The sequence below is a fragment of the Pseudochaenichthys georgianus genome, chromosome 5 (assembly GCF_902827115.2).
Source record: "Pseudochaenichthys georgianus chromosome 5, fPseGeo1.2, whole genome shotgun sequence".
NCBI classification, from domain to species: domain Eukaryota; kingdom Metazoa; phylum Chordata; class Actinopteri; order Perciformes; family Channichthyidae; genus Pseudochaenichthys; species Pseudochaenichthys georgianus.
This window is the reverse complement of record NC_047507.1, coordinates 13,396,962-13,422,305: the sequence shown is the minus strand read 5'-3', so window position 1 is coordinate 13,422,305 and position 25,344 is coordinate 13,396,962. Positions and strand designations below refer to the sequence as shown.

General features: G+C 45.1%; 1 protein-coding gene across 1 annotated transcript in view; it reads right to left on the bottom strand.

Annotated features, from left to right (window-relative positions):
• The window catches only part of kif21b (kinesin family member 21B), a 75,475-nt gene that overhangs the window by 33,453 nt on the left and 16,678 nt on the right, over window positions 1-25,344 (bottom strand). The window contains 13 exon segments of the mRNA XM_071203103.1: window positions 9,980-10,168; window positions 11,194-11,332; window positions 11,414-11,546; window positions 12,349-12,579; window positions 12,957-13,020; window positions 13,132-13,321; window positions 15,543-15,738; window positions 16,190-16,305; window positions 16,759-16,941; window positions 17,104-17,238; window positions 18,495-18,644; window positions 19,651-19,833; window positions 20,434-20,656. Of these exon segments, the coding sequence (XP_071059204.1) occupies window positions 9,980-10,168; window positions 11,194-11,332; window positions 11,414-11,546; window positions 12,349-12,579; window positions 12,957-13,020; window positions 13,132-13,321; window positions 15,543-15,738; window positions 16,190-16,305; window positions 16,759-16,941; window positions 17,104-17,238; window positions 18,495-18,644; window positions 19,651-19,833; window positions 20,434-20,656 (2,132 nt within the window).

Here is a 25,344-nt window from a genome sequence, read left to right as displayed (position 1 = left end):
ACGGGTCAGGCCCATAGTGCCCCGTGCTCTGGGCGTGGGTGAAGGATCGCCCTCCTCGCCTGAGACAATCTGTACCTGCGTGGTGGGGGCTGCCACGGCTGCCCGCACAACAGCTGATATATCTCCGCCAGCCCGTATATTGCGGGCTAGGGTGGAAACATCAGAGTAACGGCCCGTCTACACTACAGCGTCGAGAGCGTCGAAAGCTCCAAGCAGCTCCAAGCTGCCCATTCACTTTCAATGGGGTGACGTCACGTAGCCGCGCTTTTTCGCCGAACTGAATTGTGGGTAGCCGAGCGAGGCGTCTAAGGCGACCCAGGCGACCAGAAGTTGAACATTGTTCAACTTCTGGTCGCCTGGACGCCGGAGTAGCCAGCGCCAGCCAATCAAATCCCGTTTCCCAAAATCTGACAGCTGAAGCGCTAGCCAATCAAACCGCGTCTAAGCTGGGAGAGATATCCCGCCGTTCATTTCTATATTTTCAAAAAAAGTCGGAGGAGAAACTAACTATCGCCGTAGCGAATCACCCGGTTTTGTATGACCAGACCCTCTTCACCTCCCGGGATACAAACCGGAGGAACCAGGCATGGAGGGAGGTGGCAGAGGCAGTGGGGGAAACTGGTAGGTTTTCGCCTGTTTGGGGAGTTTATATATATATTGCTCGCATAAAATCCCCGGGGGTTTTTGCTTTGTATGTCGGGGGGCGGGAGATTCATGTGATTGGTTGTTGGCCGTGTTGCTTGAATAAAATCCCCAAGCTCCAGACACGCCCAGCTCCAAGCTATTTTTGGAGCTGTAGTGTGGACGTTCCGTAACGGCCCGTCTACACTACAGCGTCGAGAGCGTCGAAAGCTCCAAGCAGCTCCAAGCTGCCCATTCACTTTCAATGGGGTGACGTCACGTAGCCGCGCTTTTTCGCCGAACTGAATTGTGGGTAGCCGAGCGAGGCGTCTCAGGCGACCCAGGCGACCAGAAGTTGAACATTGTTCAACTTCTGGTCGCCTGGACGCCGGAGTAGCCAGCGCCAGCCAATCAAATCCCGTTTCCCAAAATCTGACAGCTGAAGCGCTAGCCAATCAAACCGCGTCTAAGCTGGGAGAGATATCCCGCCGTTCATTTCTATATTTTCAAAAAAAGTCGGAGGAGAAACTAACTATCGCCGTAGCGAATCACCCGGTTTTGTATGACCAGACCCTCTTCACCTCCCGGGATACAAACCGGAGGAACCAGGCATGGAGGGAGGTGGCAGAGACAGTGGGGGAAACTGGTAGGTTTTCGCCTGTTTGGGGAGTTTATATATATATTGCTCGCATAAAATCCCGAAAACGGGGGTTTTTGCTTTGTATGTCGGGGGCGGGAGATTCATGTGATTGGTTGTTGGCCGTGTTGCTTGAATAAAATCCCCAAGCTCCAGACACGCCCAGCTCCAAGCTATTTTTGGAGCTGTAGTGTGGACGCAAAATTCAAGCAACACGGCCAACAACCAATCACATGAATCTCCCGCCCCCGACATACAAAGCAAAAACCCCCGGGGATTTTATGCGAGCAATATATATATAAACTCCCCAAACAGGCGAAAACCTACCAGTTTCCCCCACTGTCTCTGCCACCTCCCTCCATGCCTGGTTCCTCCGGTTTGTATCCCGGGAGGTGAAGAGGGTCTGGTCATACAAAACCGGGTGATTCGCTACGGCGATAGTTAGTTTCTCCTCCGACTTTTTTTGAAAATATAGAAATGAACGGCGGGATATCTCTCCAGCTTAGACGCGGTTTGATTGGCTAGCGCTTCAGCTGTCAGATTTTGGGAAACGGGATTTGATTGGCTGGCGCTGGCTACTCCGGCGTCCAGGCGACCAGAAGTTGAACATTGTTCAACTTCTGGTCGCCTGGGTCGCCTGAGACGCCTCGCTCTGCTACCCACAATTCAGTTCGGCGAAAAAGCGCGGCTACGTGACGTCACCCCATTGAAAGTGAATGGGCAGCTTGGAGCTGCTTGGAGCTTTCGACGCTGTAGTGTAGACGGGCCGTAATGCTGTCCCTAGGTGCATAACACCCGGTACTTGTGTCGTTCTCAGAGAGAGGAGACGTCTGCCGCTCCAAGGGATCAGTTTGTGTGCCAGTGTGAACTGCGGTCAAGCCAGCCTCCACTTGGGAAAACACAGTCAAGCCAGCCCGCACGTGATATTGGGTTGCGCGAATATTAGAAGCATTACGGTAAAATCCCAGCGCTTACTCGGTCAATAACAAAAGCACCTATAAAAACAAACCAAACATATTAAATTAAGAAATATGTACTATATAATGTGATCAATAATTATTTAAAACAAACTACGTATAACTACCACGAGTAAATGTAAAATGTAAGGAGTTTCAAAATAAAAGTCCTTTGAAATCTCATATTGAAATCTCATATATGAGCTATCAGCCCTGTGTTTAGATAAGAATAAAATGAAATCTCTCCCTGATGCAAGACTCATCTCACTGCAGGGTGATAGAAGGACAGCCCATCTACTCACCCAGAAAAAAATCAGGACATTCTGATGTGGAGTTTCAAAATAAAAGACCTTTGAAATCCCATATATGAGCTATCAGCCCTGTGTTTAGATAAGATTAAAACGAAATCTCTCCCTGATGCAAGACTCATCTCACTGCAGGGTGATAGAAGGACAGCCCATCTACTCACCCAGAAAAAATCAGGACATTCTGATGTGGAGTTTCAAAATAAAAGACCTTTGAAATCCCATATATGAGCTATCAGCCCTGTGTTTAAATACGAATAAAACGAAATCTCTCCCTGATGCAAGACTCATCTCACTGCAGGGTGATAGAAGGACAGCCCATCTACTCACCCAGAAAAAATCAGGACATTCTGATGTGGAGTTTCAAAATAAAAGACCTTTGAAATCCCATATATGAGCTATCAGCCCTGTGTTTAAATACGAATAAAACGAAATCTCTCCCTGATGCAAGACTCATCTCACTGCAGGGTGATAGAAGGACAGCCCATCTACTCACCCAGAAAAAATCAGGACATTCTGATGTGGAGTTTCAAAATAAAAGACCTTTGAAATCCCATATATGAGCTATCAGCCCTGTGTTTAGATAAGAATACAACGAAATCTCTCCCTGATGCAAGACTCATCTCACTGCAGGGTGATAGAAGGACATCCCATATACTCACCCAGAAGAAATCAGGATATTCTGATGTGGAGTTTCAAAATAAAAGACCTTTGAAATCCCATATATGAGCTATCAGCCCTGTGTTTAGATAAGAATAAAACGAAATCTCTCCCTGATGCAAGACTCATCTCACTGCAGGGTGATAGAAGGACACCCCATCTACTCACCCAGAAAAAATCAGGACATTCCTCTATGTACAGAGCATAGCCCATAAAATATGTGGTCAAACAATCTAGTATTATGAATGAAGTGTGAATGAATATGTGGGGCTAAAGTTTGCATTTGGTAAGTGTTTAAGTAGTTTTGAGTGCAGTTCTTCACAGGAGAAATTAGGTGTTTTGCACTTTAGGTGTGTGGTTTTGTGAATTGTGTTTAGTGTTCTGAGAAAGTAAGCAATTTAAAAAAAGATGTGTGTTAGCAATCGAGAAAAATGTAACATAAATTGTACACCTTGAAAACCATCCATTACAAAATAATAATATTCAAAACTAATAAATCAGAATATACACTTTAGCAAATACCACAAGTAAACTATAAGGACTATAATAGTGCATTTCTGTCTAAAATTTGATTTCACTTTTACCTCGCCTGCTCCTTTTTGTTTTTTTGTCCTCAATATCTGCCTCCCTTGTTTTAACACTGTGTTTGGGTCCTACCTTACCATTTTATTTTGAAACTATATATCAGAATGTCCTGATTTTTTCTGGGTGAGTAGATGGGGTGTCCTTCTATCACCCTGCAGTGAGATGAGTCTTGCATCAGGGAGAGATTTCGTTTTATTCGTATTTAAACACAGGGCTGATAGCTCATATATGGGATTTCAAAGGTCTTTTATTTTGAAACTCCACATCAGAATGTCCTGATTTTTTCTGGGTGAGTAGATGGGCTGTCCTATCACCCTGCAGTGAGATGAGTCTTGCATCAGGGAGAGATTTCGTTTTAATCTTATCTAAACACAGGGCTGATAGCTCATATATGGGATTTCAAAGGTCTTTTATTTTGAAACTCCACATCAGAATGTCCTGATTTGTTCTGGGTGAGTAGATGGGGTGTCCTTCTATCACCCTGCAGTGAGATGAGTCTTGCATCAGGGAGACATTTCGTTTTATTCTTATGTAAACACAGGGCTGATAGCTCATATATGGGATTTCAAAGGTCTTTTATTTTGAAACTCCACATCAGAATGTCCTGATTTTTTCTGGGTGAGTAGATGGGGTGTCCTTCGATCACCCTGCAGTGAGATGAGTCTTGCATCAGGGAGAGATTTCGTTTTATTCTTATCTAAACACAGGGCTGATGGCTCATATATGGGATTTCAAAGGTCTTTTATTTTGAAACTCCACATCAGAATGTCCTGATTTTTTCTGGGTGAGTAGATGGGGTGTCCTTCTAGAACCCTGCAGTGAGATGAGTCTTGCATCAGGGAGAGATTTCGTTGTATTCTTATCTAAACACGGGGCTGATAGCTCATATATGGGATTTCAAAGGTCTTTTATTTTGAAACTCCACATCAGAATGTCCTGATTTTCTCTGGGTGAGTAGATGGGCTGTCCTTCTATCACCCTGCAGTGAGATAAGTCTTGCATCAGGGAGAGATTTCGTTTTATTCTTATCTAAACACAGGGCTGATAGCTCATATATGGGATTTCAAAGGTCTTTTATTTTGAAACTCCACATCAGAATGTCCTGATTTTTTCTGGGTGAGTAGATGGGGTGTCCTTCGATCACCCTGCAGTGAGATGAGTCTTGCATCAGGGAGAGATTTCGTTTTATTCTTATCTAAACACGGGGCTGATAGCTCATATATGGGATTTCAAAGGTCTTTTATTTTGAAACTCCACATCAGAATGTCCTGATTTTCTCTGGGTGAGTAGATGGGCTGTCCTTCTATCACCCTGCAGTGAGATAAGTCTTGCATCAGGGAGAGATTTCGTTTTATTCTTATCTAAACACAGGGCTGATAGCTCATATATGGGATTTCAAAGGTCTTTTATTTTGAAACTCCACATCAGAATGTCCTGATTTTTTCTGGGTGTCCTATCACCCTGCAGTGAGATGAGTCTTGCATCAGGTAGTGTTAATTTCGTCAGCTATTTTTTTATTTAGTTTTAGTCGTAGTCCTGTATTAAATTTCCTTTTTAGTTTTAGTCATATTTAGTCATCTTCATCCTGTTTTTATTTAGTCAAGTTTTAGTCGACTAAAAGTCTGAGCATTTTAGTCTTATTTTAGTCGACTAAAACGGTAAACATTTTAGTCAAGATTTAGTCGACTAAAAGTCTGAGCATTTTAGTCTTATTTTAGTCAAAGAAAACTAATTATTTTAGTCTACTTTTTGTCAATGAAAACGGTTGAGTCTTTTTTAGTCATCAGATTATATAGAACATTTCAGTCAAACTAGTCTAGCCAAAACCAATAATTTGTCATTTTAGTATATAAATAAATAAGATTATATCTTGTCCTTATTTGATGAAAAACACAGGTTGAATGATTTAAGAATGCAGCTTTGCAGAGTATCTGGTCAGGTTTGTGGTGTTTTTACCAGCTGTGTTTTGGCCGCATTGCTTCCCTTCTGATGAAACAATGCATTCGCTTTTTTTCTCCGCCTCATTGTAGCGAAAATGGGCCCAAATATCACATAGTTTCTTTCTCCCAAGCAGTGGTAGCTTTAGACTTTTTCGTTGCCAGTCATTTTGACAGACAGGATCGTAACATTTCCGTCATAATCCATTATTATCCGTCGAGTGCACAATGTATCGCTCACTCGCGCTAACGGGGGGGTATTCGGTTAACGCGAACACTGCTCCTAAGCCCTGTTGTTGCCATTTTATTTTCTGTTAAATAAGGTTAGTTAGACCCGAGTCTTCCTGACAGTTCATATTGTGCCGCTGCCCGGTGTAATTCAAATGTACCGCTACGCGCAGCACATACACACAGCTGCTGCTCTGCCGCAGCACCGGAAATGGAACTGCTGGGAGAAAAACTGACTCTCAGAGATTTAACGTTATCTTTGATAATATTTCGTCTCCTCATTTTTCGTCAACGAAAGTAAAGAGAGATTTTGTCATAGTTTTTATTTAGTAAACTACATTTTCGTCTCGTCACTTTTCGTCAACGATATGGCATGATGATTTCGTTACAGTTATTGTTTACTGCCGTCGGTGCCGTCTCGTCATCGTCTCGAGAGATTTCGTTTTATTCTTATCTAAACACAGGGCTGATAGCTCATATATGGGATTTCAAAGGTCTTTTATTTTGAAACTCCACATCAGAATGTCCTGATTTTTTCTGGGTGAGTAGATGGGGTGTCCTTCTATCACCCTGCAGTGAGATAAGTCTTGCATCAGGGAGATATTTCGTTTTATTCTTATCTAAACACAGGGCTGATAGCTCATATATGAGATTTCAAAGGACTTTTATTTTGAAACTCCTTACATTTTACATTTACTCGTGGTAGTTATACGTAGTTTGTTTTAAATAATTATTGATCACATTATATAGTACATATTTCTTAATTTAATATGTTTGGTTTGTTTTTATAGGTGCTTTTGTTATTGACCGAGTAAGCGCTGGGATTTTACCGTAATGCTTCTAATATTCGCGCACCCCAATATCACGTGCGGGCTGGCTTGACTGTGTTTTCCCAAGTGGAGGCTGGCTTGACAGCAGTCAGTGTGGAGACTGGAGACAACGCAATCTCCCCTGGCGGTTCATACACGATATCGTGTTGTCTGTCCTCACGGGGACATGAAGTCCTCTGAGAGAAGGCAGGAAGCATTTTTGGGTGGGGAACACCGCTAAAAGCTCCGGGTAATTTACGCGTGCCTGCTGGAAGTCTCTGTTCTAGAGACCTCTCACCGGGCGACCTTCGTAAATCCCCTGTCAGCCCGTCTGACCTGCGTCCGTGGTGACCACCTTCCGTGAAAGGACTGCACCCGTAGGCGCGTCCCGCACTGGAAAAGTCGGGTGTAGTGCCACTACGCATTTCATAATCACCAAAACTCTCCGTAAGCCGTGGCGTTCGGGGTTTAGTTTTATTATGAGGCCCATGTTGAGCGGGTGCTTTACGAGGACATTCTCCTCCGTAATCTGACTCCGCTCGGTGGGCTTTATAGATAAAACCCTTCATTCTGGGAGAGAGAGAACTCTTCTCTCCAGAATGTGGGTTGACTCTCACTGGGTTTGTGAAAACAGATAAATTATAACTGTTTTGAGAAGCCCAGGCAGACATCGTGAGTATCTCCTGCTGTATGCTCCTTAGAGCCAGCTGGGATGTCACTCTTACGGCTCCGACCGGCACTGCGCATGTGCGTGACGGAGGTGCCTTTACAGCTCCAGCCGGTACTGCGCATGTGTGTGCCGGTGGTGCCCTCACGGCTCCAGTCGGCACTGCGCCTGCGCGTGCCGGTGGTGCCCTTAAAGCCCGGGCCGGCACTGCGCATGTGTGTGGCGGTGGCTTCACGGACCCGTCAATAATCCGTCCTTTGAGAGGTGCCGTAGCTGCTCTCCAAAGGGGAAGAATTGGCGGGCTGTCCATTACAGCTCTAGCCGGCACTGCGCATGTGCGTGACGGTGGTGCCTTCACAGACCCGTTTATTATCCGCCTTTTGAGAGAGGCCGTAGCTGCTCTCAGAAGGGGATTTATAGTTAACGGACTGTTTATTTATTTTTAGCTGCGCCCTTGGCCCTCCTGGATGCGTCAGCGGAAAATGGTTTATTCAGACAGAAAGATGTGACATGTGTTTTATGCGGACTTGAGGATGACGTTGAGGCATCTCTCGAGGCGGCGGGAACACATTCACGGAGGGGAGAAGGAGGGGCTGTCACGCCGCTCGCTTCTTCTTCCTCGACTGCTGGCCGAAAGTCTGGGTTGGCTGAGCCTGAGCTGCAGCCGGAACCGGAGATTTTCTCGGCCAACTTGCCCTCGTCTCCAGCCTGGGCTGGGGACTCGGGATGGGCTGCGACCTCTGCGTCTTCGGTGTTTTAAACAGAGCAGAGTTCGAGGCAGCTTGGGTGTCGTGAGTATCTCCTGTTGCAAGCTCCTTAGAGCCAGCTGAGATGTCACGCTTACAGCTCCAGCCGGCACTGCGCGGCGGTGGTGCCTTCACAGACCCGTCAATAATCCGCCTTTTGAGAGATGCCGTTGCTGCTCTCAAAAGGGGAGAAAATTGGTTTTATTGATTTTCTATTCTTTTTTTTTTTGAGCTGCGCCCTCGGCCCTCGGCCTGGATGCGTCAGCGGCAAATGTTTAATGACAGAGGAGTCAACCAACGTGTGACATGTGTTTGTGCGGACTTGAGGATGGCGTGTAGGCATCTCTCGAGGCGGCGGGAACACATTCACGGAGGGGAGAAGGAGGGGCTGTCACGCTGCTCGCTTCTTCTTCCTCGACTGCTGGCCGAAATTCTGGGTTGGCTGAGCCTGAGCTGCAGCCGGAACCGGAGATTTTCTCGGCCAACTTGTCTAGTCTGGCCGCAGCGCGCTGACACACGGCTTGTAGGTCCATACTGAGACAGGGCGAAGCTGGTGTGCTATTGCCGAGAGAGCAGCCATCGCTCCCGGCTTTGCAGCCTGAGCTGGTGACACGAAGACGTCGTCTTCTTGCTCACCCGAGTCAGACAGGAGGAACTCAGAGGTGTACTCTTCGTCCTCCATGCAGTCTAACTCCAGGACATCTTCCGCGGGTGTAACCATGGTGAGGTCCAGTCGGGAGCCCCAGCTTGGTATAGCGTGGGGCCCCGTTCCCGCGTTTCTTGCCGCCACCGGATCTCGGCCTGATATGGCGCGGGATTCCGGTTCTGCGGGTGCCGCTGTCGGTGAGCCCCAGACCACAGTGAGGGGCTCCATCTCTGCGGCAGACGCCCCCGTGTCTTGATTGCCGGTCGGCGGATCAGTGGACATGAGGGGGTCCCGTCCCGACAGGTTAGCTTGTTGCACTAACCTTCGGTGGAGGCTCTTCACGGTGAGGCGGGCACAATGTCCGCACGAGCCGGGGTTGTCGATGGCCTCCTGGGCGTGTTCCAGCCCGAGGCAGGACGAACAGATCTGGTGTGAGTCTGTGCCTGACACTTTCAACCCGCAACCGCAGCGCCGAGCCTCCGAGTTCCTGACTCCTCTGGTGTGAGGGGGAGAGGCATCCATCTCGTTCGCCGTGAGGCGTGGAGAGGGTCCGCTCATGACAGGTACGTTCGAGAAAAAAGTGTTTACCGATCTGTCTTTAATCCGGGGGAAAAAAGGACAGCGTGGGTCTTTTTCTCTCAAGGATATTACCTGGTATGGTAATATTCCTGTAATCCTTTTCTCCTCCGTGGAAGAGAGAAGAAAAAAGTGTCCTCGCTACCGTGGTGTCGGTAGTGAGGGGAAAAAACACAAGTTAGCGACTGGTGTGTTGTTAACTTGAAGTCAAAACCTTACCTTATTCCAGAGGAAGAACGGCGAGGTTGACTATAATACTCCTCTGTGAGAGAATAGGGTAGCCGGCTAACGCCCGTCGACCGAAAATAGCTTTGGGTTCAGTCTGTGGACTGTTGAGCTAGCCCGGCTACCGTTAGAGATGTGCTCTGAAGCGAGAAGAGGTGTTTGAATGACGCATGCGTCGTGGCGCAGGCTACTTATAGGGGGTGATTTCCCCTGACGTTGACGTCAAGATCACCAGCCAATCAGGATTGGCGTAATGAGATTGATGCTTCTGTTTGCTCCGCGATGAGGCGCATCCCATAGTGAGACATCGAACGGAGTGTTATGAATGAGAACTCCACAACTGTGTGTGAATTAAAAAAATGCTATGATGAATGAACTCACTGAGATTCTGCAGTACGCGGTCCCTCTCCTGCTGAGTGTCTTTGATCTTGTTCTGGAGGAGGATGAGCTTCTCCTCGTACTGCAGCTTCAGCATCAGCAGCCTCCGCTGGCTGTTCTCCAGCTCGTCTATCAGCTTCTGTTTGATCTCGATCTCGCAGGTCAGATCAGCCAGGTCCGCCTGGAAGTTGGCTGCAGGATGGAAAGGAAAATCAGGCGGGGTACAAAGCAGAGTCCTGCACGGGTCTGATTTTCAAGACCCGCCCCGCACCGCCCCGACGTGCAATACCGAACCCGCCCCGCTACCCGCACATATTGCCAATTAGTTCCACAACCCGACCCGACCCGTCGGCACAAGATCCGCAACCCGACCCGAACCCGCATATATATGAGCAGTGAAAACGTGCAATTATTAACACACGCAGTTGCATATTTGTCTCAAAAAGCGTGGGATGTTGGTTATTTTCTCCATCTAGGACAGTGTTTCTCAAACTTTTTCATACCAAGGACCACTTAACCAATAAAAAAACACTCGCGGACCACCTAACTCCACAAATATCCAAAATCGCATCGTTTTTCTAGAACAGATTACAAATCGCCTGAAAATGGTACAAACAAGTGGTAGCAAGTGTGATGAAACTTTAGCTCGCTCCATTGCGGAGATATTCGCGCGAGAGTGCGGAAAACTTAAATGTATTTATTTCAAATGTTACCAATATACTCGCGGACCACTAGGGGGCGCTCACGGACCACCAGTGGTCCGTCTGATCTAGGATGACACCCCCCCAAAAGCCTCCCAGACGTTGGATTTTGCTCTTGAGGAAGTGTTATTGAAAATGCTGTATTCTCCCCTAGAGCTTCACCTCAGCCATTTCGAATGAGGTGCGCTCAGTAGCAGATTGATGCGCTGCAGAGGTTAAAATGTATCGACACAAGCCGATAGCACTCGAGGACAAGTCCGAAGAGAGTTAGTCTGAGGCATTAAAATGTTATGTGCATCACCGATTCATCTGAATATTATGTCTGGAAACATCTTCAGGGATCACAGAAGTGTGATTCATCCTCTGGGCACCATGAATGTATGTAAAACATGTCATGGTATTTCATAGTATATTTGTTAGATATTGACCAAAAAACATCCAGAATTTCCCATGGCTGAAAACAGAAGACAAAGGGAGAAGAAGTGTGTTCCTTTTGTTACGGCGGATGAAACACACCTTTCTCTTCAGAGTCGGAGTCTGAATCCACCTGGCTCTCGTCACTGTCAAACCCATTCTCCTCCTCCCTGCCTTCCTCTTCATCCTCCCCCTCATCTTCTTCACACCCACTCTCCTCCTGCAGTGGAGACATGACATCCTGCAAACAGAAACACACAGATACGTCAGACTTTGTTCCATTTGTTTTGAACTTGTACGAACGCCAACGCGAGTCCCTTACCTCGACGTAATTGTCGTCAGAATCTATCTCTCCATTTTGTCCGTTATGCCCACTCTGCCCACTCTGCCCGTTCTCTCCATTCTCGTGGGTGTGCAGTTTGACTCGTTTCTTCATACCTTTCTCCAACTCGGGACTAATTGAGGAGAAAATCATCGTTGTTTCGGCCACATGAGGAAAACACACACATAGCATCATCCGTCAATACGTTTTGCATCATGAAATTATTTTTCCTTCACTTTTTGTTGACAATCTCTCCATTTCATTACACCACTCTTTCAGGGAACCACCATTAAAGCTTTGGGAGAGCTGCCAAGTGATCTGCTCAAGGTGACATTTTGTCATTAGCTGATGTCTCATCATATTGCCTCTTACACTTTTATTGCCAATTTGATTCTCCCCTTTGGTCCCTTTTTTACAGCCGTGCCTCTTATCACCCGTTCCATCTCTAAATTCCCATCCTCCTCCCTCTCTCTATTCCATTGAACCTCAATTAGCCTGTGAGGCTGTGCGCTCTTCTCTCATGAACCACTGGCCGACTGAATTAGACTTTTTTTACAGCCAGCAGTAAAACTCGGCACTGGCTGCAACTCAATTCTTTTCAGAGGCCGGCCCTCCCAAAGCACTAATCGTCTTGTGATGTGGCTCTTAAGCTAAATGAGAAAAACAATGAGGGGAGTATGACTACAATAATGTACTCATCATGCCCGCTTGGCTTTTCAACCATGCATAAGTTAATTGACAAGGGCTAAGAGGAACTAATGATAAATTAAACTTTCAAACTTTAAACTGTGGTGTTTGGATGGATGTATGAGGATAAAAGAGATTCCTGAAAGTCTGTGAAGGCTTCCTGATCTGTTATTTGTGTCTTGTTTGTTTCAATTGTAAAACGTTTTTTTTTAGGAATGATGTCTAAATATCTTAAATGCCTCCCTCACCTCGTTCTCCTCTGCCTCCTCTCTTTCTTCTTCAACTTCTCGATGTCCATTTTGGCCCGTCGTAACACATCTGTCAGCTCAGCCTCCATGGACAAGGGAGCAGGGGAGGATCCAGGTGGGTGGCCGGGTGCCGGGCTGTGAGTGGAGGAAGTGAACAGGGAGCGAGTGGAGAGTCGGGCCGTGTGCCGTCGCAACGACTCGTTCATGGCCTCGCTCTCAAGGAGCTTGGTTCTGACGGAGAAAACACAATTGGTCATGCAGAATTTCTCTCTAAAGAACGAGGGGAAACAGTCAAACTGAAGTAATTGAAACCAATAAAGCCACCGATCCTGATTTTTAGCCTGAAACTTTTTGAAAAATAAATAACACAAATGATTCCCTTTGCATATTTTCTGCTTTTCAAAATAAAGTTATGTGTTGAGAAACTATGATATTTCACTACACAGACAATTACAATACAGAAAATACAACTGAACATGAACTGCTTCCATTTGTTGTGGCAAGATGGACGATGTATGAACATAGATTTCCCCAAAAATTTGAATATTTCTTTAAAAATCAAGAGCTTCATAAGTCTGGTTAAAAATATGTTTCAGTTTGCAGCTTACCTAAGTTCTTCAACCTCTCGGATGTATTTATGGATCAGAACCCCGATCTCCTCAGTGCCCTCACCTAACAGTCAAAAGCATAAGGAAAGCAAAATTGAAGATGTTGAATTTAGAAGAAAAAGGTTTACATGTGGTGTAAAATCATCCAAAGCAGTCGGGCATCCTTCTCACGTACCGGACTTGGTGAGCAGAGAGCTGACCTCATTGGTCAGCAGATGTGTGACGCGGGTGTTGAGATGGTCGATGGTCTCCTGCATGGCCTTCACCCTGAGGCGCAGTGTGTCGCTCTCTCTCTGCAGCATGGCGTTCTCCTGACACAGGTCGCTGTAGCCCTCTGAGCCGTCCTCCCCCACCACACGCTTCCCCTGCACAGAGAAGAACACCGTCAGCATGGAGCACAATCACACTGAAAACCACACCCATTTTAAAGGGTCCCCAATTATACTGTTTTTCATCAATATATTATAGGTCCCAGACAGAGATGGGGTCGTTACTAAAAAAAAGTAATATATTACATATTACATATTACTTTTAAAAAAAAGTAATATATTACACTACTTCGTTACTCTCTGCATAAAGTAATTCGTTACTTTACTCGTTACTTTACTCGCAGGGCCGGCCCGCCCCTCCCTGCAGGCAGATCACGCAGACTGCTAAAGTTTCAAATGTTCTCTTTCGTTCAGTTTCCATTGTCGCATAAGACTGATCCAGATCCTGAATGTTTTCCTATCTGACCGTGGCTGTTCTCTGTCTCCTGCCATCTGTATATTTTGCGCAGTCTATCTCTGCTCACGCTGTTGCGTCGGCGTGTTCTCCTGCGTGTTGGCCATGTGTTGCACTGGAGCCAGACTTCAGCCGAGCATGTACGAACTGCGCATGCGTGAGTGACAATAACTCTCCTTACCAGCAGGCGGCGGTAGTGTGTATTCGTCATTCAAAACAGGCAACAACCGGAAAACAGAGAAGAAGAACAGACTACGTGTGTGATATAAATAAACAACAGCTATGTGCGTTAGCTTCACCTTAGCATGTGTTCTTTGCAGGTGTTTGTTGAGGTTTGATTATGACTGATTTTAGAAAGTAACGAAGTAACGCGTGTCGGGGCAATGTTAGTAACTGTAGTGTGATTACTGAATTATAAAAGTTACACTACTCCGTTACCGACAAAGTAATATTATTACAGTAACGCGTTACACCCAACTCTGGTCCCAGATATATACAAGTTACAAAACATGTCTCTGAAGTGTTTGACTCCAAATACCAAACAGATCACCCATTGCAGCATCCCATAATCCCCTCTGTTTCAGCCCTGTTTCAAAAGTGCTGATTCTCTGTCTGTTACTTTAGATGAAAATAAGGAGCCCCTCCCCACGCCCCTCTGAGAGATATTTGGTTTAAAAGAACACAATGGTGCTCTAGGAGGAGATTCAGGTGATAAGTGGGGGGGGGGGGGGGTTGCCTTGGTTGGTGAATGGCTAATGGTTACACAAGCCAATCGTTATGACATCATAAAGTGGCCAAAATCTGATCAGCTCATTTTCAGACAGGTTTTTATAGAAATGGATCAGGACAAAAAGTGAGCGAATCTTTTTTCCTGAAACTTTCAGAATCTCTTTCCACAGAGGGGACACATGTTTATGAATAAAAGACGTGACAAAGTGGATTTTGCACAATAGGTGACCTTTAAGGACAACACAACAGGACCTGAACAACTAAACAGATTCTAGTAAATGCATGATGAACACTGAAAAAACCCCGTTGGAACAGAGAGGGAATTCGTACTCCAGTCACAGCTCGCAGACATCATTACATCCACCATCCAACACTCCATTACTCCCAGACTCCAGTCACTTCTCATCCCTTATTAGCACACTGAGGTCAGCTCGCAGTCCCTCAGCAGTCACACATTCACGGCTTTCTATTAACCCCCTTAATCGCATAAGAGACTGGAAACCTAGCTTGTTTCTTTTAGCCCCGGAGGTCAAAGCTGATTAGAAAGCGGCGACATTTTGCAGACTTTCTGAATTTCTGGCCGATTACGTCACATTCCTAGTAGCATTCTCCAGTCTCCTCACAGCATATTGGTTTATATCAGGTAAACTATGTTAGACAGGGCTTGTCAGCACAGGAACATTAAGCTACATGATCAATTTATCTCTGCATTAGTTTGGAAAATGCTGATGTTGCACAGGTTAATCTTCATCATATTCTCTGTAGTAAAGGTATAAATGGATGTGTGTGTTCCAGTAAATATCTTTAATTTGATAGTAAACAGCTGCTGCAGCAGACATGGCCTCTGCTTTTCTTATTCACCTTTCAATACCAGCTTCACTTGCTGTCTTTTTTCTTTCTCTGCTCAGTTACTATTCACGTTTGTATCCATCATGTCTCTTACCGCTTCATTGCATCACACTGACAGCCATGTTCTTCAACCTGCCACTCTTCATTCAGCATCTCTGTCATTCAGCCCCTTTTATCTTTTTTCTCTGAGCCCCTCCTTGTCCTTATTCTTTTTTTTGTATTATTCAAACGCACCCACAAAGTTTTCTGTCTTATAAACGTTTCTTATCGTCATCCATCTCTCACCGCCTTGAACTCCATCAGCTCCATCTGCAGCCGGGCGATCTCTGCTCGCAGGGCGCTGATCTGCTGGCTGGACTTGTCCTGGTTCACCACCACCTTGTTCTTGATGTTTCGCGCACGGTTGGCGTATTTCAGTGTGTTCAGTGTCTCCATGAAGTCTCGGTCTGACGGACTGACGCAGGCAATCATCAATGTGCGACTGGTATAGGGAGAAAGATGTAGAAGGCAACTTACAGTATGGCAATGTTAAGAATGTCTTCTTGTGAGAATGAATACAACAAAAGCCCCTTAGATACTCAGGCATGACATAACTCAATAGCAGCTTCAGAAAAACTCATTAACTCACGTTCATCTCCAACCAACTTCGATTCATTGACTACAGAGCACGAATGGCTTAGTTAATTACAGAAGCACTAACCTAAACTTATATTTCAGAATGATATGATTAGTAAATAGGATTTTTGATGTTTCTCCAACATATTTGTACTTTAACTATTATTCTGTGTGTGTGTGTGTGTGTGTGTGTGTGTGTGTGTGTGTGTGTGTGTGTGTGTGTGTGTGTGTGTGTGTGTGTGTGTGTGTGTGTGTGTGTGTGTGTGTGTGTGTGTGTGTGTGTGTGTGTGTGTGTGTGTGTGTGTGTGTGTGTGTACCTGTTGCCGCCGAGTGAGTCCTGCAGCAGACGAGTGAGTTTGGAGTCTCGGTAAGGGACGTGTCCCCCCTTCTTAGTCTGGTCTCCTAAAGCACTGATCACATTTCCAAGGGCCAGCTACAACACAAACAAGAACAGAATCATTTAAATGTATCAAACTAGTTTCATAAATGATTATATATACTGAAATGTATGAATCACAAAGAAACGACATCATCTGTACATCTGAGTACAGTCAGGGAGCAAAAGAAGCTGACCTAAGCTTTGTCAAACTCTGTGTTCACACACACACACACACACACACACACACACACACACACACACACACACACACACACACACACACACACACACACACACACACACACACACACACACACACACACACACACACACACACACACACACACACACACACACACACACACACACACACACACACACACACACACACACACACACACACACACACACACACACACACACACACACACACACACACACACACACACACACACACACACACACACACACACACACACACACACACACACACACACTCTGTCTCACCAGTCCACAGTTAATAGAGATTCCCTCGCGGGCTCTCTCTCCCGTTGCTCCTGTGCGTTTCAGCCTCTCAGAGCCGGCTAGGTCCACAAAGTGGAATTTGGCCATCAGCGTCTCAAACTCGGGCTGAGTGATGGGGCCGGAGTCCACGTCGTTCACCTCCCCGGTCTCTGCTCCTCCGTTCTGCTAGCAGACATAAAACATTCAAAATGAGCTCACGAGTGAGGGCGTTTTACACACAAAATATCATTTATTTGATCATCTTCAATGCTACTGTAATATTCAATTAATAGCTTTTTATAAATGTTTTGCTATTTTTTTCTTTTACCCTAAAACCCCATATCTCACCGTTAGACCCGGCGGACACTCTCTCATCTGACAGAGGTGGATGGTGAAGATGGCGTGCGACCGAGAGCTTGTGGCGTTCATCTGGGTGCTGGCCGTGGTGCGGGACAGAGCGCCGAGCTTCAGGCACTGCAGCAGCTATAGCACAAAGAAAATATGGAGGACATTTGGTTAGGAATTTTATTTTGAACTAAAGACATCTATGATGAAAGAGACTATCAACTACTGACCATTTGCTCCTTTCTGATTTTACACCAAGCTTATTTAAGTGAGGTGGGAAACTATTTGTTGGGTTCACTTCAATTTTCTTACTCTTTATTTGAACCTTTCAACTTCTCCCCACTCAAAATGCTGCCACCATCAATATGTTTCCCTTCAATTAGCGCTCCTCTCCTCCTTTTTACACTCAACCTGTCTGTCTTTTCCCCACACTCCATCACCTCCCCCTGTAGAGACATGTTCTCTCTTCCCATGCACAGGAGAGCCCATGTGTCTCTGCTTGTCTCTCAGTTGTCTTTTGGGGAATTTAATGAGGATGAACTCTCACAGATCAAGCATTATTATCCTGTTCTGTACAATTGATGGATACAATTAAACAACACATATTTCTATCTACTCCGGCCCCTTTTGAGCATTAATTGAATAATACCATACGTTTGTTGTCTAAGACAGCGTTTACAGTGCTGTAGCTTTCCTCCTTAATCTCTACCTGCCACCTCTGTCACGTCTCCACTAACAGTCATGACCTCTTGACCCCATCACATACTCCTTCTTGCACACCGTCACTGATGATCTGTTCCCCTTTTCTGTAAATATAACTCACACTTTATATCTCTCAACTTCTCAAGAAAGCAACCCTCGAATACTCTGGTCTATCGCTCACAGAACATAGCCTCATGGGGGTTAAAGGCAGCATGGTAGTGCTGGGCCTCCCTTATTATCCTCGACCTGTTTCTTGCTTCTGACGACCACCAGCTGGTTCATGCCAGACTTCATGTCGGGGTGCTCGAGATCTCGAGCAGCTCGATCTGCCTCAAACAGTCAGCATTTATTCACATCTTCACCGTTAACTCTTTGCAATGCCGTACAAATCAGTTATTTATGATCACAGAAAGCTTATTGCAGCACTCCATACAACTAGAGAAATAAACACCTGGTCCTAGGGTATTTAAGTGTGTTTTGGTCATTTTCTTTCCAATGGTCTGAAAGAAGACATGTTGGGGAAGCAGAACGTACATAGCTCTTAAAGTTTACCATTTTCTAAAAACAAATATGTTTGCCTGTACCCGTTTGAGCTTTAGCCTAAGATGTGTGAAATAATATCTGATTGTTATTTAGACATGAGGATACACACACACAAATACACACACACACACACACACACACACACACACCTCCTCCTCTGTGTGCACCAGTCTGGACGTGACTCCGGAGGTGTAGATGCTGCCGCTGGCGTCTTCATGGATCTTAATGGCGGACTTCCTGTTCCGACTTTCGGGATCTCTGCCTCCGTCAAACAGGTCCAGCACCTCTTCATTGTACAACTGCAATAAACAGAAGCCACAACACACAATATTATACCATGTATACACAAATAAGGCTATGGACATTTTCTGATTAATCATAACATAACCATTAAACATAATGAATTCATGAGAAAGTGTCAACATTCTCCTCATCGCCTCTCCTTTTCTCACAGCTGTGTTTCTTATTTACACACAGGTCAAAAGATTGACCTCTCAGAAACCAAAGAGGGCAAGGGCCACAGTGGTCAGCTGAAAGCTCAGCTGTCCCCCCCACTGCTTAACACACACACACACACACACACACACACACACACACACACACACACACACACACACACACACACACACACACACACACACACACACACACACACACACACACACACACACACACACACACACACACACACACACACACACACACACACACACACACACACACACACACACACACACACGTTTACAATCAAAGATAACCTTGTGACCTCAGGATTAGCAAAAAACACACTACCAACAGAGAGCACTGACAGGTACAAAGGAAAGAAGGACGAGAAAGGTAGATGTTCTAATGATAATGTATATTTAAATGATTATAACAGAAAGGGTATTAAAGGAATAAGACACAATCAGTTTCCCACCGAGCCTGACACAAACCTGTGGAGGATATGATTACTTGACATATTATCTTATTACTCGCACACAGGCATCCCTCCCTCGCTCTTATCCTCCGCTCTTAACCCCCCTATAGCCCACAGTGATGAGGAATAATGTCAGAGGTAATGGCCAACATTAATCAAGACTAACAAAAGCACAGGCAGACAGTCCTGCCCATCTGTCATTGGGTTGTCACTTCCTGTTTATAGAAGAGGGGGTCTGATCCTATCGTCCCCCTGTTTTGTCCCATCTGGTTAGAGTTAATGTGGACCAATGTCCATCGTATGCACATTTGCAAACAAGGGCATCAATACTGTTAACATGTGCGACCAAGCAAGAGTGTTTCACAGTGTGGGTGTGTGTGGCCTACCTCTAGGAACTGGGCGCTGACTTTAAACTCCGGCGGCTGGCTGCCGGCCTCCTGTGCGCGCTGCCTCCGGATCCTGATTCCCTCAAACAGATGGTGAACGGCCCGCGTGATGATGCCCTGCTCCTTCTGGCCCAGGCTCACATCGAAGCCCGTCCCCATGGTGTAGGTCTTCCCCGAACCCGTCTGAAACACAATGTATTCACTCTAATGAGATCCCATTTATTAAGTACGCCAGACACCTTGAACGCTACATTTATTTAAATCAACCTGTTTATATTGACAAATAATTAAACTTCAACCAACTGTAAGGGTTATGGTTAGGGCTTAGGTGTTTTTATTTAACCAACCAAGTTCTACCTAGGACATTAGTCTGGGGTTATAATGGTGAGCATTACCAATTAATAAGGGTTAGACACATAGATGTCCAGCCAATAAAGGTTTGCAAAATAATGTATACAGTGCATACAGATTGTATACATTATTGCTGTAGATATTGAAGTCCCACTCCTTGTGTGTGTGTGTTGTAATTGGAGCTTTGCTGGGCTTTGTTTTGGGAGACAGGCCGGCCACCCTCGCATGTCAATACATGCAAATATGTCCCTTTGTGTCCCACCAGCTGGCTAATGGCCACTAAGACGAACTGTGCTCAAATGCCATTTTGTTTGACTTCTTTCTTATTAAAACCTAAATTCATAACAATAAATAACCACAAAAAAGTCTTTCTTTGCAACTCAATTTATAACAAAAATCCCTAAGATCAAAGCCCAAGCCTCAGAGTCTTACCTGCCCGTAAGCGAACACAGTGGCGTTGTAGCCCTCGAAGCAGCCCTCGATGAGCTTGTAAACACAGGCCTGGTAGATCTCCTGCTGCTCTGAGTCGATGTCGAGCACAAAGTCGTAGGTGAAGGCCTTATCTTTACCCAGGAGGACTTGGGGTTCTCCAGGCGTGACCAGCGTGCAAACATGGCAGCCCTCGATCTTCTCCTTTGCCATCTGAGGACGAATCCTGAAAGGAGATAGGAAAAGAAGAGAGACCGTCAATGAATGGGGCACATCTCTTTACCGTCATACATTTAGGCAAATAGGTGTCACTGATTGTGATCATCATGTTTGTATGCACTGTGCAGATTAAGCATGACATTCTGATTCACTGGGTAGGCAGGCCCAGCTTTGACATTACGACCATTCCAAGTGGAAAACTATATTTCAAGCGTGATAATGGAAAACATACACATGACAGCCAGTTCTGTGAAATAATAATCTATTTAAGAAATCTGAACTCAAAAACTCTGTATGCTTCATTAAAGTAGATATTAAAACAGTCGTCTGCCCTTAGGATAATGACCTTATCGACATTTGAAACTTATTTCACCATGGATCTTCTGTGCTATTAGGATATACTGTGATTGTTGTCAATCGAATTTTTGTTGAAGTAATTATACCAGTTTCATAAAAGTGAACTCCAACAATTTAGCCTTCTACTATTTCTATACTGTATATACTTCTATACCATGTTTGATTTCCAATGAACATCATTATTAATGCAGTCGGGCCAGATATATTATATTTAATAGTCCATAAATCGTCAAAACCTCGTGCCTGAATGACCTATAATGCAATGATTTTCATAACTGTACAGATTGGTGGGTATTGCTAGTAGCTGCTAATAAAGCCTCAAGCCTCTAGCCTCAGGCAGAGATGAGGAGCAGACTAAAGAGATTACTTCTTTCTAACTCGACATCGCCATAAATGTCTTTTTTCAAACGTATAGTCTCCAGGCTCTCCAGACACTGACTGTGTGAAGTGGCATTGCGGGAAATGTATCCAACCTAGTTTTAAAATGAACCATCGATTTGACTGAATGGTAGAGGAGAATGGAGCAAACTATGGGCTGTGATTCACAACAGTCAAACAAGACATTCACACAGCGTTATACCGTAGAGTGGAACCCAACAGTAATCCGAAACAGAAGCCCTGAGGACAAAGCTCATGCATTAACAACAGCACTTGTGTTGGTGCTGGTAATTTAAAAAGGGCTGAGAACATGTGGGAAATGAGTAATGAGGCATTAAAAGGACAGTTCTGAGAAACAACTCCGACCACAGGAGATGATGTGGCAAGCTTGCGCAGACAAGTCACCATAGGAGGTTAATCCTGCTGCTCAGGACTCTGCGGCGCTTTCCATCTGACAGGTAGTTCACTGCGGTTAATTGCCGTCACCTTACATTCAAATTCTACAATAATCCCTTATTAGATGAGTCTAAGAAGAGAAGCCACTGTCTCTGGACATCTTTGAACTCTGTGACAGAATGGGGCCCGAGTATTTACATGTGGGATCTTTCTAACTCGACTCATTGCAAGCAGAACGACGGAAAGCCTCGCGGGCACAACTGCCGACTAGATGAGATGTAGCTGTTAAAGGGCTGCCGCTTTTTACTGGCTTGTGCCGCAGTGCTGATTCATAGCGAGGAAACATTGTAGAGGGAACTTAAGAGTATACGCAATGTACATAAAACAGAAGATCTGTCACATGGCTACATTGTTAATCTTGGGCTTTTAGAGGTACAATGCACAGTGGGGGGGTAATCACTTTAAGCTGTGGAAAAAAGCCGCGAGCCAGCAGTATCGCACACTGGGTCCACCTCTACACATGCTAAACCCCCCCCACAGTTTAATCTTCAGGGGATGCAAATCAACTCCCCCGCACACTCTGAGACTGCACCACAGCCTCCCTATGGGACGCTGCAACAAAGACACACACACTGTATAGAGTCATAAAAACACAAGAGAAATCCCCAAACACATCCAGCTGCTGCAGGGATAGTGGGCACATCACAAAGACTACACAGTAACTCAAGAAGTAAATACAGTACACACACATCTCCGAGACAATCTACTGTACTATCTTCAGTCCACACATGCTTCCTCTCAAGCATGCATTAAGAACCACACCCACCGCTAACGCTGACAATAACCCTTTCACCACACTTTGTTATGGGGCTACGCACACACGCGCACACACACACACACACGCGCGCGCGCGTACACACAGAGCTGACAGCATTTTTTGGCTCTCTTTCAGGCCTTTGGGCATCTTTGAATAAGGTCTTCCAGGAAGGAATTAAAGACATTAGAATAGGCCAATTCAGCAGCAGCATGCTAACCCCGACCCATTTATAATAGACAGGGTGAGATAGAAAGCAGCTTGCAGACAGATGAGTCCCTTTTATTACTGGAGATGACCTTGACACAGAGGTTAATGTATCAAAAACCAAAAGGTCCCACAGGAGTGCTGTTTAAGCCAATTATTAACATAAAGTGGATGTGGCAAGAGGAGGAGGAGTGCATCGGCTGTGTACTATAGACCTTACTGCGTGCGTGCGTGCGTGCGTGCGTGCGTGCGTGCGTGCGTGTGTGTGTGAGCTGCAGCTGTATAGTAAAAAGGGTTGAGGGTCATTCTTCTCGCCTTTTCTCTCTGTTTACACTCAATGTTGTCAGTCTCTTGTGTGCTATATTCATAGGTCAGGAGTTACACTTGACAGCTGACATTGAAAATAGAAGAAGGAAAGATAAATAAATACAGTATGACTTTGTTCTTGTTTAAATAGAGTCAAGACATGTTAAGTATCATATCCATTTACCAGAATCTTTTTCAGAAACATTTTGCAATCGTCAGCCCATCCCCCATTGAGATGATTCATTTTTCACCATCACTTACAGTATAGATAAACATCCCAGTCATACTGGGTTTTGAGTTGCCCTATGGACAGTAATACAATTGTAGTTTCTTTTTTACTTTGCTTTGTCTTGCATTGACCACAGACTTGCTGGGTTGCTGCCTCAGGAGAATCAGTCTCTGCTGTTGAACTCTGACACTGTACAGACACTTTGCTCCTTGGTGTTTTTTGTGTGTTTGATTTAAGCTCTTAGGATAAAAGTGCAACTACATTTTGTTCACACGATATTGGTCCTTCGAGGATGAAGCATACAGACGTTCGCCCTTCCAAATACTTGCCATGGAGCTCTTCCTTCTGTAGTCTTGCTCTATTGTAGTTACCTAGTGTACCTTATGGAAATTAAATACAGTTGTGATTGATGGCTGCTCAAAGCCAATCACTGCAACCCGGTTTGTGCGACCTCTCCCTCGTTCTTAGTCCAACTCATGCCAGACGCTGCTTTCTGCCCTGCGTTGACCTCACTGACGCCAAGAACCATTAGACGAGTTTTGTTTATATAAACACAAGTCTATTTATGACAAACATTTGTAGGTTCCAGTTTGACAACATTGTTGCTTTACTCTGTTTTATACCATTGTAAATGTAATATTTATCTTCTCACATTGTAGGGTAGACCAAACAACAAATCTTAAGACATCATTTAGGGGTCTTGCAAATTGAGATGGGCATTTTCTTACTGTTTTCTATTTGACATTCCATAGTATAAACGATTAATTGATTTAAGAGCATTAAAGAAAGAACACACAATAATGTATCAGTGGCGGCTGCCCTAAATATTTTATAATAAAAAAGATATATACAATATGTGTTTAGTTTGAAGGCTCTACACGCGGCCCCCGAGGACAAGTGTGTCTGAATAAAGGAAGGTCTTGACAAGCTGCTTCCGGAAAGGATAGACAAACACACAACAAAGAGACACAGACACAACTACCACAGCCTGTCAGTGATCCACAGAGGGAATAAATGGAACAACTATAAATAATCAATTCACAAACACACATGCATGCACACACACACACGCGCGCGCACGCACGCACAGACACACACACAGACACGATCACACCATGGCTCAGCTGGATGAAAATTCCAGCCAGCTGCGTGTACAAAAGATGGGATCCATAACATTGATCAGGACAGACACACAGACACACACACACAAATCAAAAATCAGACCACCCAATTACTAGAGATCTGGCAGCTAAAAATAGCCCATAACACTGCAATTACGTTTCTTTACGAGGCCTGGTGTGAAACAAAGAGAAGCAGATTGTGGATCCCTGATGCAGCAAATTAAGCCGTCTATATCCTCTCATCTTTGCACACTAATAGGAACATGTTTTAAATACCCTGGAGATCAGACAGAGTCCTTGAAAACACACAATGTTTTTTCTTTACTTGCACTGTCCATACACTGATGAATAGATGAATGCACACACACACACACACACACACACACACACACACACACACACACACACACACACACACACACACACACACACACACACACACACACACACACACACACACACACACACACACACACACACACACACACACACACACACACACACACACACACACACACACACACACACACACACACACACACACACACACACACACACACACACACACACACACACACACACACACGCTCTGAGGGAATTCACTTAGCGCAATAGTCATGATTAGAAGCAGACTCGTAAAAAAACCACCAACAATGCGCAGTTTGCGCACACACACACACACACACACACACGCACACACACACACATACAGAGTAATTGCCATATCAAACCCTGATAGCTGCAGAAGTCATTGAAGCGTGACTTGAGATGGGATTAACCCGCAGCATGAGAGAGACCGCAGACCTCCTAAAAAACTGATCACAGTCCTCAAGACCTTCTTCACATTTACAGCAACCTCGTCATCCTGGCAGATTTATTTTAATACT